Source organism: Rhineura floridana, chromosome 11 (genome assembly GCF_030035675.1).
Source record: "Rhineura floridana isolate rRhiFlo1 chromosome 11, rRhiFlo1.hap2, whole genome shotgun sequence".
NCBI classification, from domain to species: domain Eukaryota; kingdom Metazoa; phylum Chordata; class Lepidosauria; order Squamata; family Rhineuridae; genus Rhineura; species Rhineura floridana.
In genome coordinates this window covers 49,643,374-49,666,512 of record NC_084490.1, presented here as the reverse complement: position 1 = coordinate 49,666,512, position 23,139 = coordinate 49,643,374, and the positions used below count along the sequence as shown (strand labels likewise).

At 43.0% G+C, this 23,139-nt stretch overlaps 1 protein-coding gene across 3 annotated transcripts in view; it reads right to left on the bottom strand.

The window, feature by feature from the left end:
- TNS4 (tensin 4) overlaps positions 1-23,139 on the bottom strand; it is a 52,413-nt gene that overhangs the window by 5,204 nt on the left and 24,070 nt on the right. Inside the window, exons 1-11 of one of the 3 annotated variants that reach the window (XM_061591170.1) lie at positions 19,806-19,975; positions 17,231-17,657; positions 15,958-16,373; positions 15,308-15,394; positions 13,688-13,795; positions 12,477-12,569; positions 10,423-10,500; positions 9,033-9,101; positions 6,511-6,679; positions 3,961-4,029; positions 799-825 (exon numbers count right to left, since the gene is read on the bottom strand). In XM_061591170.1, the coding sequence (XP_061447154.1) occupies positions 799-825; positions 3,961-4,029; positions 6,511-6,679; positions 9,033-9,101; positions 10,423-10,500; positions 12,477-12,569; positions 13,688-13,795; positions 15,308-15,394; positions 15,958-16,373; positions 17,231-17,640 (1,526 nt within the window). In that variant the 5' untranslated portion in view covers positions 17,641-17,657; positions 19,806-19,975. Of the gene's footprint in view, positions 1-798; positions 826-3,960; positions 4,030-6,510; positions 6,680-9,032; positions 9,102-10,422; positions 10,501-12,476; positions 12,570-13,687; positions 13,796-15,307; positions 15,395-15,957; positions 16,374-17,230; positions 17,658-19,805; positions 19,976-23,139 lie in introns of those variants that run through there. The other 2 variants (XM_061591171.1, XM_061591169.1) reach the window with 2 other exon arrangements.

Here is a 23,139-nt window from a genome sequence, read left to right as displayed (position 1 = left end):
CCATTTTTCTCTCTCTCTTATTCCTTTGTTCAAACAGCATCTAGTTTGGAGCTGAGATCTCCAAGGATGAGCAGGAGGCAAAGCCTAAGCTGACTCACCTGTATTATGCTCCCCATTTCTCCCTCCCCCCATCTGTTTGTTATATAATTTGTTTTAGAACACCAAGGTGTAGCAGATTAAGATTCAAATCCAAAATTAATGAAGAATATAAATAGTAAATGGGACACAAGCTGCACATGGATCTGCAAGCAAATCTCATTAAATTCAAAGGGGCTTACATTCAACTAAAAAGGGTGCTTCCAGACAGGGACTTAAATACTGTCGGTTGTTCAGATTTTTAAAAAAACTTACTGGATCTTTCACAGAAAGGGTAAATCTGGATTAAAAGGAGAGGGGAGATCCAGGCTGACATTTTGATATCAGTGACATTGTGTGGATGCTACAAAACAGTTTGCATGCATGAGAAGCACCATCCGGTAATCATCTCTCATTGGAAGTACACTTTGCATTTAGGTGCTGATTTACCCTGGGGACATTTGTCCAACCTCAGTGTCTTTAAGCTGAATTTCTGTTGTTGCCTTTTTCTGACTTTTAGGCTGCAATCCAATGTACACTTACCTGGGAATAAGTCCCATTGAATCCAGTGGGGCTTAATTCTGAGTAGACATGCATGCATAAGATTGTGCTGCTGCCAACACTTTTTTCTGGGCACTGGCTGAAAAAAATTGCCCTGACCAATCTCTAATTCCCTGTATCGTAGTCTAGCCCTTGATTGCTCATCATATCCATATAGCTTACCTTGAAGTTTTAGAAAATTTTTGCCACCTTTAAAAAAAGAAAAAAAGAAGGGAAATTAGACTTCATATACAACAAATCATTTAATTAGCTCCCTTCCTTAATGCAACAGTAAAGATATTACAAGAACAGTCTTTCATGTTTTGGCCAAAGAATCAAAAGCCTTTTAGAATAAACTTCTTTATGCAAATCTTGCATTTTAATCATCTTGGAAAATTTATTTCTATAGCATGGTGGATCTCCGGGGGGGGGGGGAGAGAAGATGGGATAAGCAGAGGCACAGGGAGAGGTGTTTATCTCCTGATCTCTGATTTTTGATTCATTAGTAGATACTGCCTTATTTTGAAACTTTCCTCACAAACCTGAGAGACCCCAATAGACTTACTTTCACACTAACCTTTACATCGTTCATTCATAGGAACAATGGAACAATGGAAGCTGCCTTGTACCGAGTCAGGCCATTGGCCCATCTGGCTCAGTATTGTCTACACAGACTGGCAGTAGCTCTCTAGGGTTTCAGACTGGAGTCTTTTCCAGCTCTACCTAGAGACACCAAGGGATGGGGATGAACCTGGGGCCTTCTGCGTACAAAGCAGATGCTCTTCCACTGAGCTACGGGCCTTCCCCTTTTTGATTCACTTAGTTATCATAAAGAACACAGACAGGGTTGCTGCCAAACCATTGCAATGCGGTGTTTTTCAGACACAGTCACAGTGTGGTGTAGTGGCTAGACTGTTGGACTAGGACCTGGGAGACCAGGGTTCAAATCCCCATTCAGCCACGAAGCACACTGGGTGACTTTGGGCCAGTCACTGCCTCTCAGTCTAACCTACCTCACAGGATTGTTGTGGGGATTAAATTAGAAGGGGGAGAACCATGTATGCCACTTTGAGCTCCTTGGAGAAAAAGTGGGATATAAATGCAATAATAAAAACATGGTAGGTTGGTAGGAAATAGTCTAGCTCAGGGGTGAGCAGAAAGTAGATTGGGATCTACTAGTAGGTCTCTGGGTGATTTGCAGTAGATAAGCAAGTTTTTCTGGTTCCCAATGTTTCACAATAGCAACCAGTTGAGACTGGTGATTCTGATGTCAGTGGGGCAGTGAATCCGCTTCTTGGACAGCTCCGTGAAAGTTTGGACTAAAATCTGGAGTGGATTCACTGGCCTACTGACATTGGAGCAAACAGTCTCTATGGACAGCAACAACAAAATGACTTTTCCCACTTAATGAAATGAAGAAAGCTATCCAAGAGTAGACTTTTTTGTGAAAGGGTTGTGAATTCAATTAAGTTCTGGTACTGAAATTTTTTTCTAGGCTCAGAATCTACTCAGAGGCAGCCCCTGTTCTTTCATTCTAACTGTATGACTTTTGCACCTGTCTTGGGCTAGCAGATTTTCAGGTTCTTGTAAAACAAACAGAACAAATTCAGCTAGCCTGAAGCAGGGATGGGAGAATGTGTCCATTTTGGTTTCTCTCTGCTTCTCACTTCCACATCAGTTTCCTTTAAAAAAAAAAAAAGACCTCTAGAAAATTCATCAGCATTTTAGTGGGAATTTCTCCTAATATACATATTTTTGAATGCAATTTCGCCTAATATATACATTTTTGCAAAGTAATTTCCCCCAACATAATGCATTTTTGTATGCTGTTTTCAACAATATATGCATTTATATGCACACTTTACCTCAGTATATACATTTTTGTACACACTGCTTGGCTGGAGAACTCAGTAGTTTAGTGGCAAATTCAGAAGTGCAGGGTGACTTCATGATCGTCACAGCCACAGCCCCTCCCCCCTTTTTTGCTGCAGGGTTGAGAATGAGATCCTTGTTAATGCCTCCTCCCACAACAAGACATCCCTAAAAGCCAATCTGCATGAAAGGGGAGAGTGTTAGCTACTGAAAAAAGTCTTCTCAGTGGCTGACTCACCTCCTTTTACTCTGATTGGCTCCAATCAGCAGGAAAGGACAAAGCGGCATGTTGGAAGACTCTTCTCAGCGGCTAATACATTCCCCTTTCATGCTGATTGACTTGTAGGATGCTGGAGACATAGGGACCCTGCTGAGACCCTGCTCCTCAAAACATAAGGGGTCCCTGAGACCCTGGACAACTACACCCCTGGGAGAACTGCATTGTAAAATTCAGAGAACTATGAATTTTGAAGAATGGCTGTGTTTTGGTTGGCATCTTCTTAACATCTGGACAAGGATAATCTGGCTATAGTAATCTATGTCCTGGCAACCTCTTGGATTATTGCAATGTGCTTTATGTGGGGCTGCCTTTGAAAATGGATTGGAAGCTTCAGTGGGGGGTTGTCTGATTGTTGATAGGCTCAAGGCGAACAAAATATATAACACCAATCCTGTTCCATATACACAGGCTGCCTGTATACTTCTGAGCCCAATTCAAAGTGCTGGTTTTGACTTATATAGCTCTTTACGGCTCATGGCCCCAATATCTTCTGGAATATCTCTCCCGATACGAACCTACCCGGGCCCTTAGATCTTTTGAGGCCCTTCTCCAGGTCCCCCCTCTGAGGGAGGATGGTGGCAAGGGAGAGGGCCTTTTCAACTGTGATCCCCTATCTGTGGAACACGCTCCCTATTAAGGTCTGGCTGGCACCTTCATTGACATCTTTTTGGCACCAGGTAAAAACTTACCTTTTCCTCAATTATTTGATGGACTGAGATGATGTTATTTGTTATTAGTATGTAGCCAAAGCTTCCTGTGGCTGCATGGGATTATTGTTGTTTTATTTTTCTGTTTTTACAGTATGATATATTGTTTTTGTTTTTAATGTTGTAAGTTACTTGGAGACTTTCGGGTACCCGGTAACAAATAATAATAATAATAATAATGGAAAGTGCAAATTAAGCGCATTTAAACATCTTTGAATGCAAACTGAATTAAACTGCTCGCCCATCCATAGCCTGAAGTCTCCCCATCTGTGGTCTAGTGCTTCCTCATTTGGAGGTGACCATACAGCAAGCAGTGCCATTCAGCTTCAGAGGGCCATCAACGTGGAGAGATGGCATTGGCCCCTAAAATAAGATACCCTTGGAAAATGGACTGTGTATGTGAAGTGGGGAAAGTTCAACATTCTTGCACATGGCCTGTTAATACCTGTTGCACATTCTGCACTGAGGACCAGTTTGGGCACTTACTTTCGGTTTTCAGGATCCATGTCACAAAAGCTGATGGCAGCCAAAGGATAGTGCCGCCTGAAAAAAACCCTGTAGGGATGAGGTGAAGAGAGACAATGTAAAAACGTCATAGGATGGAGACTGTTTTTGCATTCCCACCAACAAAGAGATCCACTAATAAGAGCCATTGTTTCTTATAAAAGCGAAATGTCACCCCCAGCAAAAAAATAAGGGAGTGGCTTCTGCATCCAAGTATGCAGAAATAGACAAGTTTGTGAAGTAAAATAAGGCTGTGTATGCACCATACATTTAAAGCGCATTCACACTCCCTCCCCCCAAATATCCAGGGAACTGTAGTTTAAGGCTGGAGTTCCCAGGATTCTTTGGGGGAAGTCATGTGCTTCAAATATGCATTAATGGATGGTGTGTATGCAGCCTAAAATTACATTAAAAATGCCTAAAAGTGCCCAACAAAAGCCTGCGAACTTACAGAAAGCTGATGGGAGCTGATCTCTCTCTCTCTCTCTCTGTGTATATGTGTGTGTGTGTGTGTGTGTGAGTGAGTGAGTGTGTGTGAGAGAGAGGCTTAAAGCACTAGTGGGGATCCTTTGGCCCTCCAGATATTACTGGAGTCCAACTCCCATCAGGTTTAGCACACATGGCCAATGGCCAAGGGAGAGGGGAGTTGTAGTTCAGCAACACCTGGAGGGCCACAGGATTTGCACACCTGGTCTAAAGGAGCCAAGCAGACTGCCCGCATCTATCAGTTAAGTCTATGGTTGAGAGCAGTTGAGGCACAGAATGTCAGTTAAAAACACCTTCTAAAGAAAAGCAGATGATGGGGGTGGGGGGAAATCGCCTATTCAAGTCCTAAATAGCGTATAGTAATTGTTTGAGGGGGATTGAGAATATGCATGCTATGAGGTTTAAAAAAGAGGTCAAAAAACCCTGCTTGTCCTAAATCGTGTCAAGCCTTTGTGAGGATTCCAAGCAAACACTCACAATGTGCCTGCTGCTCCCTCCTCTTCCCCAAGCCTCACCCCCATTTACTATGGGGGTGGGGGAAGGCAGAGGCAGTGGGGAAGGCAGCTCTGGACTCTCCCAGTTCCCACTGGGACATATTTTCCCACCATGGGCTGGACTGGGACTACAAGTCCCCACATCCTCTGTAGGAAAACAACGCTCTGTATCCAAATCCCATTGTGGAGAAAGCCCCTAGGGGGCCTGTTTACCAAAGAAAGCCCTTGTTTTCTGGTACTTTTGTACCCAACACATCATTGCGATTAATCATTGTCCCTATTTTGTCTGTGGGGGATGCCCACAAAAGATGCTCAATATGCACTATTTTCCCTTTGCCATTCCCATATTTTCCTATTGCCATTCCCATAACTGCATGACCAGATACAGTAAATATCAATCAAGTCTATACATGTCTGCTCAGAAGTAAGCTCCACTGAGTTTAATGGGGCTTCCTCCCTGGTAAGTGGGTAAATAGGACAGCAGCCCCAACCTGTTTGAGTTGCAGCTGTTCCACAATATATACAAACAGATCCATTATGAAACTAAACATTCTATCTACTAGCCGTGATGGCTAATGCACTGCCTCCATAGTTGGAGGTGGTATGCTTCCGAATACCAGTTGCTGGAAACTGCAGGAGGGAAGAGTGCTCTTGAGCTCAGGTCCTGCTTGCAGGCTTCCCATGGGCAACTGGTTGGCCACTGTGAGAACAGGATGCTGGACTAGATGGGCCACTAGCATGATCTAGTAGGCTCTTCTTAGGTTCTTATCCAGCTTTGTAACCCACAATAATTACCAATTTACTACAATGAATTATTTAAGAAGCCGGTGCAGGAAAGGCTATTCCAAAGTAATAGACAATAGCACACATCAGGCCACAGGCAGACTTGAGTAATGTGCCATAGTGTGTGTCATAGGATTGCGGGTTGGTCTGGATGATGTAATTGGGTCCCCTCCAAACCTGTAATTCTGTATCTGTAAGGCTGGAATCTGCAATGGAGGGAACTTACTAAACTGGTCAAGCCAGTTTCTTTGTTCATTTAATGGCCCTAACTGGAGCTGTTAGGCATGCTGTTTAATTGTCTAAAGAGCTGGTGAAGAACAGATGTCCTGCCATAGGAATCCAGGTAATCTTGTAGGCAGAACAATAGCCCAGAAGCTAGCCTTTCCTAGTCTAATCCGTTGGAGTGTTAATGCTGAGAGCCCTTCCATTTTATGCTCAGGTTGTATATATGTGTAAATAAAACCATGATTCCTGAAGACACTACAGTCTCCATTCTGACCTTCCTTCCAAGGAAACTGAACCCCGGGTAACCACTGGAACACTTGGAGACTGTCACTGCTTGGAGGTTGGGGTGCACACAACAGTGTGCATGGGCCCATAAGCAGCAATTTCTGGCGTTCCCATTTACAAATACACAACAAGAGTATCTCTACTTTTGTCTCTGAAATTACAAAAGATCTGTCATCTTTTCCATCCCCAACATTTCACCAGAATAGGCAGCATTAAGAAAATGTGTGTATGTGTGTCCATCCCCGTTCAGTTTCCTTACTTCCGCTGAATGTCTGTCAAAGTGATTCCTTGTTCAGTAACTTTGAAGTGGATGATGGTGGGGGTGGGTGGGATCTCCAGTTCAAAAGTGGCGGACACGGCTTTCTGAACCGCTGCTTTGCCAGTAAGTGTCTCCATGGTCATGGAGTGCAGATACAAGAGATTGCAAACTGTAAGCCAGAAGGCAAAATAAATAAAAAAGGCAATCAGTGACATCTTGTGGCTGCCAACCTCTGCTGGTTGTGTAAGGAATTTAAAAATGAAACGAAACTCTCTGCCCCCCCAAATGGCTGTGAGGTGGGAAAGATGCTAGGGTTGTTGTGCTGGTGTTTCCCACTTCAGAAAAAAAAAAGACTAAGTGTGCATTCCTGCACTGGAGTTGTACAGCATTTTTTTTTAAAAAAAGAACCAAACTATAAAATGTAAGCGGTTAAGGCATGCTGGAGAAGAGCTGCCATTATTTCTCCAGCCAGATGCATCAATAGCACTTTGTCAGTCCACAGTGGACAAGGTGGTGCTTCAATTGCATTGCCGTTTTTAAAAAACCGCACAAGCCAACTCTTGTAAGAAAGATGGGAGGAGGGCAACAGGAAAAGCACTGGATTGCAATGACCCATCAAAGCAGGTGTTTTAATCCAAAAAGGGCTTAGCAAACAGTAGACTGCTACCAAGGAGTTCTTTATTATCATCTTGAGTTCTGCCCAAAGCAGATCCCATACCACTTGGAATGGTTCCAGGGGATGGCACTGCACAGATGTGATGATGTTGAAAGGTACACGCAGAATGTCCCAGGTTCAATCCCTGGCATCTCCAGGTAGAGCTAGGAATACCCTTTGGAACTCCCTTCCTATTGATGTTGGGCAGGCACTGTACTCTTTTCAGCACCTGCTTTAAAACATTTTTGTTTAGGCAAGCCTATCCAAATACGTAGAAACTGAGATTAAACACATGCCTTTTTGGCCTATTGTTGATTTTAATTATCTTTAGAATGTTTTACAACATCTATGTTTAACAGTTTTTTATTGATCATTTTAATGTTTTATTTTTTGTAAACCACTTAGAAGTTTTATTACACTCAAACGGTATATAAATTTTGTTAAATAAAAATATATAAACCCCTGCCTGAACATCTCGAGAGCCACTGCCAGTCAGTGCAGACAATATGAATTAGATGGATCAATGGTCTGACTCAGCATAAGGCAGCTTCCTATGTTCTCTTCTTCTGTCACTACCACAGTACAGGTTCTAAAATGAGCTCTAGCTTGTGTTCAGTCGTAGCACTGAGCAAGCCTGAACCAAAAGCTTTATTGGGTCAGTGAGAATCATCTACCCTACTCTGCCCTATCTGTTCAAGGAGGCTTCCTTAACTGGTCTCCCAGTTGTTCCCTTCTGTAGCTAGAGGTGGGTAGTGGTGCATAAGCTGAATTCCTGCCTGAAAACCCTCAGCACCCATTGAGGCCTTAAGTCTCATGACAATAAGATTTTGTTTGAAAGCACACCAGTCTGATTTGCCCTTCCCAGACTAATACGTGAATCAGAACACAGTTATATTTTGGTTTTTCCACTCTTGTGAATTTTATGATACGCTTCTGGGCTAAACATATACTTGTATGTATATAAAAATGCAAATTTTTAGGTTAAAATGCATGCAAAATTATATTTTTACAGCAAAATGTGTATGAAGGTGTGCATTTTGTGGAAAAATATATTAAAACATAATACAAATTTGCATTACAATTTGTTTTGTAGAATGCTGTGGAAACAGGATGGAACAGATTCATGAACACATGCAAAACTGACATAAGTTGGAAATAGACTAATCCGTCCATTCCTACACCTACTCAGATCACAAACATTTCTCTCTCTTGTACATAAGCGCACTCACACACACATTACCCATTATAGTTACTCATGCACATCCCATTAAGCAATCACTATGACTATAGTATTGAATGTGCTATCAGCTGGAAGAGGAGAAATATCTCATTTTACTCAGGTATTGTGGTTTGAGCCAACCCTGGATTCAAGCCCTTGTCTGATAGCCACTGGTGATCAGGAATTCCATTTAGGCAAAGAAGTGAGCTGGCAGAGGAAGGACGGAAAGCTTCGTCCTTCCTCTGCATCCAGCAGAGAAACCAGGTTCTGCTTGCAGATTTCCCATTGGCACCTGGTGGCCACTGTGAGAAGAGCATACTGGAACAGATGGGCATACTGGAACAGAAGCTCCCTTCCTTCAAGCCCAGCATAGAAATACATTGGGCTGTTGGAGGAGGATACAGATCTTTCTGTCCTTTTCTTCCCAGGCCCAAAGAAGCTCATGATTTTTTTTTGCAGGCTAATAACTTTGGTGGATTTGCTAATGAGGCTGTTTTGCAAGCAAAATGGAATATCATCAAAACAAAAGCATGACTTTGACAGAAGGCATGTAGACTGAACTACAGGTACACATTTACAACATTAAATTCCCATGTGCCAGACAACCCTTACTAATGGAATATACGCTGGTGCTCCTATTTTACTCACCAGCAGCTTTCTTTGAAACAGGAAGAGTGACTTCTGAGCTCACAGGACTTTCTCCTCCTCCAAAGAAATCTGAAAGGGGGGGTATCAAATTATGAAAACACATCATACTGAGGACAACAAATCATCAGTTATGACTAGGGATGGGGTTAGCTGCCTAGATCCAATCTGCTTGGATTCTGAGTCCCTCTTTCCTTCTCAATCCACCCATTTTTGTTCCTGTTTGCTTTCGCACTTGCCAATTTGCTGATTATTTTATAAAAAAAACCCAGTAATTTTTAACTAAAATGCTTATGATGTTCCATGTGTTTTTTTTCCTATTTACATATAAATTAGGCAGATAATCACCCATTGTCTGTCTCTTGCCTTAGGCTAACAGATGTACTGCTTAATGATCCCCCCTTTTGCTATTTTTGTTGTTTTGTAGTACTTTTGATTTTTACTGTTGAACACTTTTTTCCTACTACATTTTAATCTTTCTTAAAACAAAAGTAACAAATACTTTTTTTACCAATAATTGCATTTTATTTATTCTATATATTTACATAATGGAAACAGTGAGGGTTATGTTTTAAAAGCAAAAAGTAATATTGCTACTGCTATGATTTTGTCTCTGCTATTTTATATTTGAAAATCATTTATTTTTTCTTTAATTAAAAGTGTGTATTTAAATAATAAATGTCATCCTTGTCTGACCTCTTGAATTACTGTCAGCACTGCAGCACCACCACCACTTTGCCTTGCATGCCTTGAATGAACTCAAAAATGATCCAAGTTCTTTCCCCCCAAAAAACAGTACAAAAGTGGATCATTCTCTGAGCCAATCTGTACTGAACCAAAGTGGTGGCAGTGGGTGGGGCAGTGGGGGCAAAAAGGGTGAAAGGAGTTCTGCCCCATCTCCCCTCTCTCATCATCAGCCTGCTGTGTCACGTTGCAATGTTCTGGTGCACAAGGTCCAGGGGCCCGTGGGAAATGCAGCCAAAGCAAAAAGAGCCTCTTGAGTTGGCTCTTCACTCTTGACATTTCAGTTCTTCCCTGGGAGATCCTGAGAAGGAGCTAAAACCGTGAAGTCTTACAACTTTAGCATTATGTTCAGCCTAGACTTAACAGCACAAATCCTATACATGTGTACTCAGAAGTAAATCCCACGCTCTTCAAGAGGACTTACTCCCTAGATGGGGAATCTGTTCAAATGTTGCCGAACTTCCAACTCGCATCAGCCCCAGTCAGCATGGCTAGTGGTCAGGGGGATGATGAGAGCTGGAGTTCCACAACATCTGGAGGACCTCAGGTTCCCCATCCCTGTCCTGTGTCTAGCATGAATATTCATGGTCTAGCAGACACCATTCCTCTCAGCATTTCAGAAAATCTTTGCTGAAGTTCCTAAGCATACCTTGGCTGGGGATAACCAGTCTGCAGGGCAGGGCTAAAGGCATGATGGTGTGTTGATACACAAACGCAGAGAGACTACCTGTAACAAAGAGAGAGAGAGGAAGAGGTTTGTACAGAGCATCCTTAAACCTCCAAGCCCTTCATCTCTGCCTAAACTGTCAGTTTTTCTGCAATATGCCACTGATTAAGAGTTGCAGTGAATGTCTGTTAACAAACTAGGGACATCATTACAGGAGAATCAACAAGGAACTAACAGAAAACCACTTTGAGAGAGAACATGGAATTCATAGTCACGTGATGTGGTGATGGTCCCTGGTGCAGATGGCTTTAAGGGGTGGGGGGGTTAAACAATTTCATGAAGGGACAGGTCCATCAACAGCTTTTAGCCATGACATGTGGTACCTGCAATAAAATGTTGCAGTGCAAAGTACTCCCATTTAGGGCTCAGTCAGCCAGTCATGCCCTCTTCCTGTTTATTCCATTCTATTCTCCCTTCCCCATACTTTTCCATTTTCATCCCCCCAACAATCAGTCAGCATTCCGTGCCCAATGAGTATGCTCAGTCCTCATTTATCTGTTTTGCGTGTTCTCCCCCTGCCCGTTTGTGGTTCCCTCCCATATATATATACACACACATATACTGTGTATATACATATTTATACATACAGTATTTCTGCAAACCAAGCCTGCTGATATCTCCCTCCCATGTGTGGGTGGTGCTGTTTTATCTGCATAAGGACTAGCACTCAAAGAACTAAGATCGCTATTGGTATATACAGGGCAGGTGACAAGGACTGGCATGGTGAGGTATCTGCCGAGGGCCCACACTCCAGCATGGGCCCCACTGGCAAGAGCCTCCTGGACCTGCTCCTGCTCTTTACTCTTGCAACCTGCTTGTTCACCCACTTCTTGCTCTGGCTCAGGCAATCGTGGTGTTGAGGAGGAGGAGGAGCCACTGCCTGCTTTCTCATTGGCTCTCTGCCTGGCAAGCAAACAGCAAAATATGATAAAGAAGAGGAGAAGCAGCAGCTAGAGATAAACTGAACGAAGGGGGGCATGGAAGACGTCTTGCCCAAGGGCCCTCAAGATATTGGAACTGGCACTGAGTATACAGAACTTCCATGTGTAGTGGAAGTATTCTTCTCTGAGAACCAGTTGCTGAGGTGCAACCACAGGGGGAGAGCACCACCTTCCCACCAAGTCTGGAGGCTTCCCAAAAGCATCTGGCTTGGTACCATTAAAAACAGGATGCTAGAATATATATACGACTGGTGTAGTAAAAACGTAAGAAAAGCTCCTGTTGGATCAGGCCAATGGCCCATCTAGTCCAGCATCCTATTCTCACAGTGGTCAACCAGATGCCTATAGAAAGCCCACCAGCAGAACTGGAGTGCAACAGCACTCTCCCCGCTTGTGATTCCCAGCAGCTGGTATCCAGTAGTAGAAGCGTCCTTAAATCTCACCATTGGTCAAACTACAATGATAGAATAATTGTACATTTGAGACTTAAGTGGTTTCTTTAGTACCAAACGATGTTCAATTCAAGAAAAAAAGGAGAGGAACTTTCACGTATTCCACAAACTCATGTGTTTTTGTCAGGGCTGTTCTGCCCATGCCTTTGCTATCTTGTTTGGTTTGTGCTCTAGCTAGTTGGACCTTTTGTGTTATCGTTTCGGACATTGTGAGAAGCCAGAGTTCATCGTACCACATCTCTATGGTTGCCCCTTCCAGGATTTTCCAGGCACACATGTTTACACGTCTCACTGCCATCAATGCAAACTAATCACCTCCTTACTTTTAAGACTTTTGTTCAGTCCATCCCAAATATTTAACAAAGTTCAGTGTGGGAACAGGCAAAATGGTTTGTTTAGTGTTAATTCTGGACTACATGCACCTTTGGTCTAATCTAGCAGGGCTCTTCTTAAGGGTAAAATGGAATGGTAACTTCAGAACTGCCCACATTGCACACAGCTTCCTACCAACAAATCCTGAACCATACAGTAAGCTCACAACTTTAGGATATAGAGCTGAAACACGCTAGGAAGATTGTCTTACCAAAATATGGCTCTTCATCAGCCCCCTTAAGATGCACTCCTCGGGCAGAAGACTCAATGAGGAAGTGCCTGATGTGATCACTGCCATCCTCCCCTTTAAAGCAAAACAACTAGAGCTGAAATGAATTTGAAATTTAACTCTTGACAAACAAAACACCTTGCCCCTGAGGTTCTGCAAAATTCAAATCTAAATTGACTTGAATCTTTGCATAATTGTATTCTTTAATCACGTCTACACCATCCATTTCAAGCTCATGGATTTCCCAAAAGAATTCTGGGAACTGTAATTCACCAATCATCAAACTACAATACTCAGCCCCCTTAAGTTCCCAGGATTCTTTGGGGAAAGCCATGTGCTTTAAATGTATGGTGTATTTAAATGACCATAGAAAGTGTATTAAATGTATTTAAATGACCATAGTGGGCTCCTTTGAGGATGTGCACCTTTTACCTTTTCACACTATAAAAACTAGGGATGTGGGAGAAATTTGATTCAGTTTGCATTTAAAGCAGAATGTATCAAATTTGCACTTTCTGAAACAATATGAGAACCGAACCACAGCCATCCTTCGAAATTTGCACTTATTCAAATTTTGCAGTGCAGTTTTCCAACCAGCCAGTCTTTACAAAAATGTATGTATTAGGGGAAAATGTGCATAAACATGAATATATTATTGAAAATAGCATACAAAAATGCTCTATATTAGGAGAAAGTGCTTGCAAAATCATCTACATTAGTCGAAACTTCATACTAAAATGAGTTTAATAAGAGAAATTCACACTAAAATGCTGAAGAATTTTCATGTGGATTTTTTTTCTTTTCAAAAAACAAATTTGCAAATTGCTGCAGAAGTGTGGAGAACTGAATTTAAGATTGGGAAAATGAGAAGCTGAGAGAACTGAAACGGACAGATCTTTCCATCCCTACTAAAAACAATCTTTTCAGTGATAAGAGTGATGCGTGCCTCCAATTTTAATTTTTTAAAAAGTGTGCCCCAGCCACCAGAAGTATGAGAAAGACTGGTATATTCTGATTTCATTTTCTGTTTTCTGCTTCCTTCTTATGTCTTTTCAAAACTGAGATTGGGAATGTGGGGCAGGGAATTTATCACTGAAACAACTGCCACAGTGGGGGATTCAAATCTGCATGGTCTTGCAATAGAATCTGTTTGGCAGGGCAGAACTCCTTTCTGCAAAGGGAATTTTCAGTACCTGTTTTACTGCCAAAGACTTTCATGGCCAAGCCGAATGAGCCACGGTAAGATGTACTGTCCCGCATGATGAAAGTGCCAGGGGGTTCATCAGTCAGCAGCTGGACAGCTGTTTAAAAACACACAATAGGCAAACAAAGAAGGGTGTTGTTTTATAAAGGAATAATAATAATAATAATAATAATAATAATAATAAAATGTTTGTTACTTCTAGTGTTCAAAACATTTCACATGCATTATGTAATTCAAGGAGACATTGCAGCCTGGCCAAAGACCTGTAGTGCAAATCATGGCCAGTGAGGGGTGTGGCCTTGAGAGAGAGGGGTGTGGCCTGGGGAGAGCTCCATGGACCAGATAGAGAGGCCCAAAGGGAACATTTTCCTGAGGTTCTCTGCCCTTCTTGTAATCTCTACCATAGCCCTGTAAGGGAGGTCAGTACTATTATTCCCAAACTGCAGATACTGGGTAGTAGTCTGAGGCTGAGAAAATCTGGCTTGCTTAAAGCCACCTTGTGAGATCATGGCAGAGGTGAAATTTGAATCAGGAGGAAAAGTGATGGGTGGGAAAGGATTAAGACCTCCCACCACCTCACCGTGCAAATTACCCTACTCCCAAAACTGCTCTCCCCTAGAAGTGGTGGTTGGACCTTATTTACACCAACCTGTGGCTCTCCAGATGTTGTTGGACTCCAGCTCCCATCAGCTCCAGCCAGTGGTCAGGGATGATGAGAGCTGTAGTCCAGCAACATCTGGAGGGCCACAGGTTCCCTACCCCTGGTACATATGTACTTGCATATGACGTGTAATTCTTCCTTAAGTACTCTCAGACTTAGCAGGCTACAGTAGGCCGTCATATGCAAAGGAGAATTTCTCAATCCTATGTTTGCCTCTAATGTGTAAAGCAGGGGTGGGAGACAGCATTTGCTGAGAAAAGCAGTGCCCAAGAGAGTATGCTTAACCCGTTCCCCACCCTCAATTTCCCATTCAAGTTAGGAAAAGTGACAGGTGGTAGGTTTGCAAAGGAGAAAGCAGTAGGCAAGGTAAAGGTTAAGAATCATTTCCCCACTTGTGTCCTTCCTACGGATCCTCCCTGTCCCCACTTAGTATATCAGTATTCAGCATAGAATCTTATCCCAGCCCCCAACATCTAGTTCTAGGCTACATGTATCATTGGTCTGATCCCATAAGAGAAAGGCCTGGGCTCAGACAAACATAAACCATGGTTTGTTTGGAGCCAGGTTTGAAGGTGGGCCAAGCAAGGTGCCCTCCAGAGCCATGCCAGTACCACTCTGGTATCCCTACCCTCTAGCAAGCTTACCTAATATAAATGGTTTTTTAAAAATAATGAGCCAGCAAGTTCTGATCCTGGTTTGATGTTCTGGTTTGTTAAGAAACCATGGTTTGAACAAACCACCATTTGCTGTGTTTGAAACAAAAGCTTTAAATCTCCTCAACCTCATACGTGAAGGAGAAGAGGCAACACACAAGCCCAAGGCTTATGCCAGTTCATTCACCTAAGAATCATGTCTTGATGTTATATCTGAACTAGGCCACGATTATGATGTTCTGAGACTTTCTGCTATTCCTTCACCTCCCCCATTGGCCCACATGCTTTATTTTACCGTGGTCCCTTGTGATACAAGGCTTGAACCAATATTTGGAAGAGTCCATCACAAACTTCATAGTTGGTTGAGTTTCTTTGGAATAGCCTGAAAAGAGAAAAGGATATAGTAAAAAATGAAGGTGATGTCATAAAAGTGACTACAATGATCAGATCAGTTTCCTGAATTTTAGGCAAGAAAAACAGGTGGCTGAGTCAGGACCTGAAAGGAACTGACAGGAAGGGGGCTGAGTCAGGACCTGAAAGGAACTAACAGGAAGGGGGCAACAGAAAGGAATTATCTTTCCATTCAGTCTCTTTGCCGCTCCCTCCCTCTAATTACTTGGACATAAAATTTCCAAAGGTTCAGACTGGGAAGGAAATGGGAGCATTGGCAAATAAGAGGTCGGAGCCTGCCCAGAAAAGCTTAATAAGCCAACTGGACAGGTGCCTCCCCTGGACAGCATGTCATTTGGCCTTGCCCCCTGGTCACTGTGCAAACAGGCCCATGGGAATTTTTGCCCAGATTATGCTCACCCCAACTCCTGTCGATGCAGGGGAGCCTTCAGTAAGAAGCAGTAAGCAATTTATTCCCCACTCCATTTGCAAGTGGGGATAATGCAATTTTGAAACAAATATGCAGGTTCTCATCATAGGGATGGGATGACTTACTGTCCAGAGATGAAGAGGAGGAGAAGGAGCTCTCAGAAGACGTTTTGTGGGAACTGCCGGTGCCTGAAAATGGGCCGGAACTAGATGGGGGCATCTTCTGTTTGAAAGAACCTGGGTGAATCCTGGAAGGTTTTGGGGAAATCCCAGTGTCTTCTAGACGGCCGTTGATAAGCACAATAGGGATAGGGGATGGGGAGCTTGCAACGGGTGAAGAAGAGCAGCTCTGGGTCTGCCCTTTCTGGAACAGCTGAGGTAGGGAAGCAGTGCCTTTCTGGGAGCAAGTGACACCAGGGCAGTGGGAACCTGAGCTGCAGGAGCCAATGGAAGAGCCGTTGAGGGATCCAATGGAGGAAGGACTTCCCGTCAACCCAGTCTGAGGAGTGTTAGGCTCATTATTGGACAGCGACTGGGAGCTGCTGCAAAAGAAAAAGGAAATGCAGAAGGATTAAGGAAGATTAAAAAAACAATTAATACTAAATCAGGGGCTGTGAGTCTTTCTGGGCCAAGCAAGGATGGAAAGGGGGAGGTCCTTTGAAGGCACGGCTTCAAACCGCACCTGCAAAGAAAGGAAAGAGTTAGAATTGGGAAAGCACTTAGAGTGCGCTTTCAATTCTTTCCTTGGAAGCCAAGTGACCAGACATCATGGTGATGTCAGATGACTGAAAGGTGGGTAGCCTTATCCACCTGTCAAAGTGGCCCATGGAAAGCAAGGGAACTGAGGATCTGGTCCACTGGCCAGATCCTATTTCCTACCCTGCCTTAAGGTATATGGCCCCTTCCATCGTCAGAAGTCAGAATTCACAGGTAGGGAAGGGGGATCTGCAAAAAAATGTTGCACTAGGGATTGTTCCTGTTCAGGATTTCTGCCAGTCTCTTTCCAGGATACTGCACCCCACTCCCCATTCCTGTTCCTCCTGGAACAGTCACTGAGCATTAGAGTGGTCACATGCAAACAAGGACAGGGTTTCTGTACCTTTAATAGATGTTCATTACAAGCTCCACCTATTGAAAAACCCTTATTTACTCAACTAAAGGTGCAGAAGCCCTGTCCTCTTTTGCATCTGGTCACCCTATTTAGTATTCTATGCCCACTAATAGTGTGCAGTCCTCTTTGGACTGTTCATGGTTCCCCTCCCCGCTGGGTTTTTCCTCTCTAATATTTTTTGTACTTATGCAAGTTTTATGGTGCTGTTTTGCCTACGTAAGAATCCAAACTTGGATAATGAGTTTACTTTTAGATTGAGTATAAAAGATCCCCAAACATCAACTTTACCTTCCAAGAATGTAGCTGGTATCTGACCCAGGACTTGTCGAAAGCAGAGATGCCTCGCTGCCTCGCTGCCCCATCCTCCCGTGCTGTGACAACTTCAGGAAATGCTCAAAGCCTGGAGAGGAAGCCAGGCGAGACCTTGGCCCATAGTTCTTCTGATCCCCCTGTGGAATGGAGATACTCTCAGACACTCGGATGCAAGTTGGCGACTGCCTCCCCGTGGGATGCTGGGGGCCTCCAGGATCATGGCCACCCATGAAGGCTATGTGGCCACTGGAGTCACCGTTGCGTCTGTGGGTTCCTCCATATGAAAACAAATGGCCAAGGTTTGGGGGAGACATGGAGAGTGGAGGGTTGGAAGGACTTGCTGAGTTCTGCCAAGACTCCTGACACTTTGCTCTGGCAGGTGACATTTCAATGTATTTTATGTCTGTTAGAGGAAAAAACAAACAAACCCTCTCAGGAGCAAGAACAACAGACAAGACAAAATAAAGCTCAACAAAGGTTAGTCTTTTACCCTTTTTTTTTTAACAATATACCTGCTTCACTCCATTAAGAAGCAGAACATGATATAATTTGCTTTTGCATGTATAATTATTTTTGGGTTTTAGTTTTGTTATCTCTCTCTCTCTGTATGTATGTATGTATATGTATGTGTGTATATCTCAATAACCCTTCCAAAAAAATCACCACTGGCCTGCAAGGCAGGCCAGTATTATTATTCCCATTCTGCAGAAAGGTGCAGAGATGAAGAGAATAGTGACTGCTGTTCCCCCCTTTTCCCAGAGTTCCACTTGGTTTCTACTTAAAGGGATAGTAACATATTCACCATCAGTAAAGGCTAAACATAAGGCAGACTCTAAATTAACTAAGATTGATTCCAGTTTTTATTATTTATTTATTTATTTATTATTTTATTTATATCCCGCCCTTCCTCCCAGCAGGAGCCCAGTTGCTTTTCACATTTTTCTAAGGCCGCCTAGTAAGCTGATGGCAGAGAGGTAAGATCTGAGCAAGGACTTCCTTGTTTCCATCACAAGCCTATACATGGAGTAAGTCCCAATGAATTCAGTAAGACTTACCTCTGAGTAGGCATGTATAGGATTGCATGGTCAGTAGAGTGCCACTAAAATAGTTTACTGAGGGCAGTCCCTATTTGAAGGGCTCCTCAGAGGACAGTCCTACATATCTGAAGGTGTTCTCTAACTGAAGGGCTGTCCAGTCGAAATCCAGTTTAAAGATAAAGAATCCTAAGAAGGGAGGCCTGCAGGGGACCATGAAGTGGACCATCAACAATGAGTACCTGGACAGCAAAGACTGAGCAGGCATATAGATCACCTGGCCACAGTCTTCCCCACTACAGTGAGATTTACTGTACTTCTATTTAAAGGCATTGTTTCTAAATTTGCAATCACACACATAGATTGATCAATACATGGAAATTAAATGCAAATCTGTGTCCTCTTTTGTCCCTTTTTGGTGGTACATTTCTTCTTTCTTGTCAGTGTGTAAGTGACCACCCTGTCAGCCTCTTAACCAATGCACACTATAATAGCTTATAAATGATGCTTTAAAAAAAAAAACTGCTTTGAGGCACTCTCCATGCTGCACCCAAGTTAGGGATGGAGGCATCTGTCAATTTTGGGTTCTCTCAGTTTCCCATTTTTTCCAGTCTTCAGTTCAATTCTCTACATTTCCACATCAGTTTATGATTTTTTAAAAAAATGTCCTAATGAAAATTCATCAGCATTTCAGTGCAAATGTCTCAATATACACACATTTGCATGCAATTTTCCATAATGTACAGATTTTTGCAAAGCAATTTCCCTTAATGTAATGCATTTTGTAGGTTATTTTCACTGTATTATGCACACTTTACTTCACTGTATGCATTTTTGTACACATTGCTTGGCTGGAGGAACTGCATTTCAAAATTTGGAGAAGTGCCAGTTTCAAAGGATGGGGGTGTTTCAGTTCTCATATTGTTCAGGAAAATGCAAATTAGGTAGGTTCACCTTTAAACTGAATCGACTTTCTCCCCCATCCCTGCCTCAGATGAGGCAGAAAATCCCACAAGCACCCCTTCCCTGGCAGTAAAAATACAACAATAAATTTAGTAACCAAGAGTTTGCTCCTCTTCCATGCCACCTGAAATCTGCTGCCTGAGGCGGCTGCCTCAGTCTACCTGATGGCAGAGCCAGCCCTGCAGATCACAGTGAAGAAAAAAACATTTTCACAATGGGATTAAAATTGGTTTGTGTTAAGATCAGTCTGAAACGCAGATACAAAACAAATATTAGTTTGGATGTGCACTTGATTTCTCAGTCTATCCCACATTGCAATCTATTCCACATTAACAGCATCCACCCATGCCAAACTGAGTGCAGGGGGGATGTGTTGGTGGAGACGGTCCAAACCCAGGGGACAGGGAAATCATCCTTTCTGTTACTATCAACAACTGTGGAATGCTAGAGGGGTGAGACAAAGTTGGCTGCTAAAGCAAATTCCAAGAGGCAGTTAGATTTGTCTCGGGACTCAGCATTGGAGAAACACCTCACTTCCTTTTTTCAGTTCGGACCTTCAGCACCAAACTGGAAGCAGCTGTGCAGCCACACCTCAAACGTTTAGTTGCCGATTTTTCAGAGCCTAATCCAAACCAGGCCTCTGTCGTAGAGCCTGTGTGCAGTGCCAGGAGATAGTCTTGGGATATGCGCAGTAAAGAAAGCAGCAAGAGTGAGACTTTGGACATATGTGGAGTGGAGTGATGGGAAATGATGAGGTTAAATATTAAGTCTTCACTATGTCAGTTTGTAGCAAAAGTCAGATTCCAATCTCAGAAAGTTCTTGCAGTTACTTTCATTTTCCTATTCAGTTCTTCTGCTTGCTCTTCAACAAATAGCCTACATTTTGAGGTCTACAAAAAGTGAGTAAACTCTACAAGGAACTTAAATACAGAGCATATTCAAATTCTTTCCAGAAGAAGGTACTTCCACAGGAATTAACAGATGTAACAATCATATACGTTGTTCTTAATTGTGTGTGTATACATGCTGGAAATGATAATCTGCAGTTGCTTCCCAGATGATGTACATTAAGTGTGCAAATGCAACAAACATATGTGATGAGTTACGGTCTATCTATGAGCTACAGTAGCTGTCACAAGTCTGTGAAAGACACATTGCATGCAGAAGGTGCCCAAGTTCAATCCCTGGCATTTGCAGTTACAAGGATTTCAGGGAGTGGTGCTGGGAAACACTTCTGCCATAAGGAACATAGCCTTATACAAAGTCAGAGCACTGGTCCATCTTATTCAGTACTGTCCACCCTCACTGGCACCAGCTTTATAGGGTTACAGGCAGAGGATTTTCCCAGATCTATGTGGAGATGCCGGGAACTGAACCTGGGAACTCCTGCTTGCCAAGTATGCATTCAGCCACGAAGCTATGGCCCTTCCCCACTGGGCTAGACATAATGATCTAGTGGGTTGTATTCAGCTAAGTCCTACTCTGAGTATGCCCACTGAAATTAATAAGCCTACATCAGTCATGTCTGTCAGCTTCAGTGGGTCTACTCTGAATAGGACTAGCATTGGATACAAGCCAATAGTCTGGTTCATTAGAAGGCAGCTTTACCCAGGGTTGCACGTTAATTTCTACACAGGAGTGGCTGGGGTAAAGGGCAAGCCACCTGTCCTGTCAATAAGAAGTGTTAGGCTGACAAGTACTAGGGACAGAGCCTTCTCAGTGGTGGCCCCATATTAATGGAATTACCTATGGTCATATCACTGGTGACCTTTAAAAGAACTTTTCAACTGTTTTGATTTCAGTCTTCTTTTATTAATTGTTGTGTCTTAATGATGTTTTACTGCTCATTTTAAGGAGTGTAATGCAGATTTTAATTGGATTTTGCAGGTTTTTAATGTTTATTGTGTAATTATTTTGTACACCATCTTGTGAGACTGATAGTCCTGAAACACTATATATATCTTTTAACAAACAAATGTAGATCAAAGGTCATTGCTTCCGTGCTTGATGCCAGGCATTTTCTTCTTCCAGGTACAAATGACCTTCTCTTGGATTTGGAAGGCACACAGCCCTGCCAAAACATGGGTTACGTAGAATCATCCCAGTGATCATCATTGAGCCCCTACTTGTTGGCATCTGTATAAGAGGGTGTGGCGATGCTTCTCTCTTCCCTCATGGGTCCCACCTGTACCTGACTCCAGATGAAAAACATCTGGCTACACCAAGGAATACATCACAGGCAACCCAAAGGCCACACCTTAGTGCTGTTTGGCTCCAGCATGGCACTGCCTTTTTCTGATATGTTATATACCAGGGTGGGGGAGCCTATGGCCCTCCAGGTGTTGCTGGACTACAATTCCCATTATTCCTGACCATTAACCATGCTGGCTTGGACTGATGGAAGTTGGAGTCCAGCAACATCCAAAGGGCCACAGATTCCCTACCCCTGGATTAAGGGGTACTGAAGGGCAGCAGGTGCTGCCCCAAAATATTGGCCACACTTCCAGCTGTCACTCACAGTATACTAAGGTATTATATACCATGGATTAAATCCTTGCTCCTCTAATAATGATCTTTACCACCCTTCACTCTCCCAAACTAGTTTTCCTGGAGTCGGCCCTAACCACTGGAGGCGGGGGCAGTTTGGGGAAGTGAATTTGAGCAGTAGAATGGCCAGAAGGAAAAGGGTTAGGCACCCCATTTCCTCCCCAAAATTGTAGTGGCCTGAAGCTGCTTTTCATTTTTTTTAAACAAAGATTGCGGAATCATTACACACCCTTGTGTGTAACAAATAGTTTGCCTTGAAGGCCACCTACTCAGGTTCATGACGAAAGTGAAATTTGAACCACAATTTCCTGTTTTATAGCTCATCATCTCAATCACTACATCACTTTTCACATACAGTATTTACTTTTCTAACAACTAAATACTTTCTGCCCTTTGGCTCCAGAGTTCATGATAGGCCTATCTTGTCCTTGCCATGCAAATATAGAAGGTAAAGTCAGTTACATCTCAGTTTCCCCACAAATTTCCAATTTTAACTCACCAAGCTATTTAACCTGAGGGAAAACGTTTATTTTCAAACATTTGATAACTACAAGAGTCATACTTCGCATCACTATAACTCTGTTATTAAAATCTCCATATCATTCTTTTTTCTCCAAGCACAAATGGCCTACAACAAAGTCTGAACAAGGGAAATGTCAATCTATTTTCTTTCCTTTTTTATTCTGCATCCATGCACAAGGAAAGACTATAGCTCAGTGGCAGAGCACGTGCTTTGCATGCAGAAAGCCTCGCATGCAATCCTTGGAATCACCAGGTAGGGCTTGGAAAGACTTCCAGTCTGAAACTGTGAGCAGCTACTTCCAGTCAATTTATCGAGCTGCATGGCCCGAAGGTCTAACTTAGTATAAAGCAACTTCCTTTGCTTGGAAAATAATCCTGTGGTTTTAAACAGCTTGCAAAATTTTTCATCCACAACAGCAGGGCCGTTTCATGCATTATATAGTACTCTGGTACTGCTTCTTCAGCTGCAAAGTACTCATGCATATAACACACCATTTGCCTACAACCCACACAAAGATGTGTTTGTTTGTGATCCTTCCCCGATGTCCACTTGCATGCATTTCGCAGGATGATGACAGAGCAGTTTATAAATGGGCACACCCTTTGTAAAACGATGCCATATGCCTGTATTTTGTGCTCAGAAAGCAGTGCCAAAGTACAAAATCTAACAAGGTGTTGTGAGTCATGGCTGCCTTGTTATGCAAGGTGTCTCTGCCTTGCCTTTAGGCTTTGGCATGACACTGCCATTGGTTGAGTCCAGGAGGCTGTAATGGGCAATTGGCTGGTCCAAGCACCTGGAATGAACATTATAGGTCACCT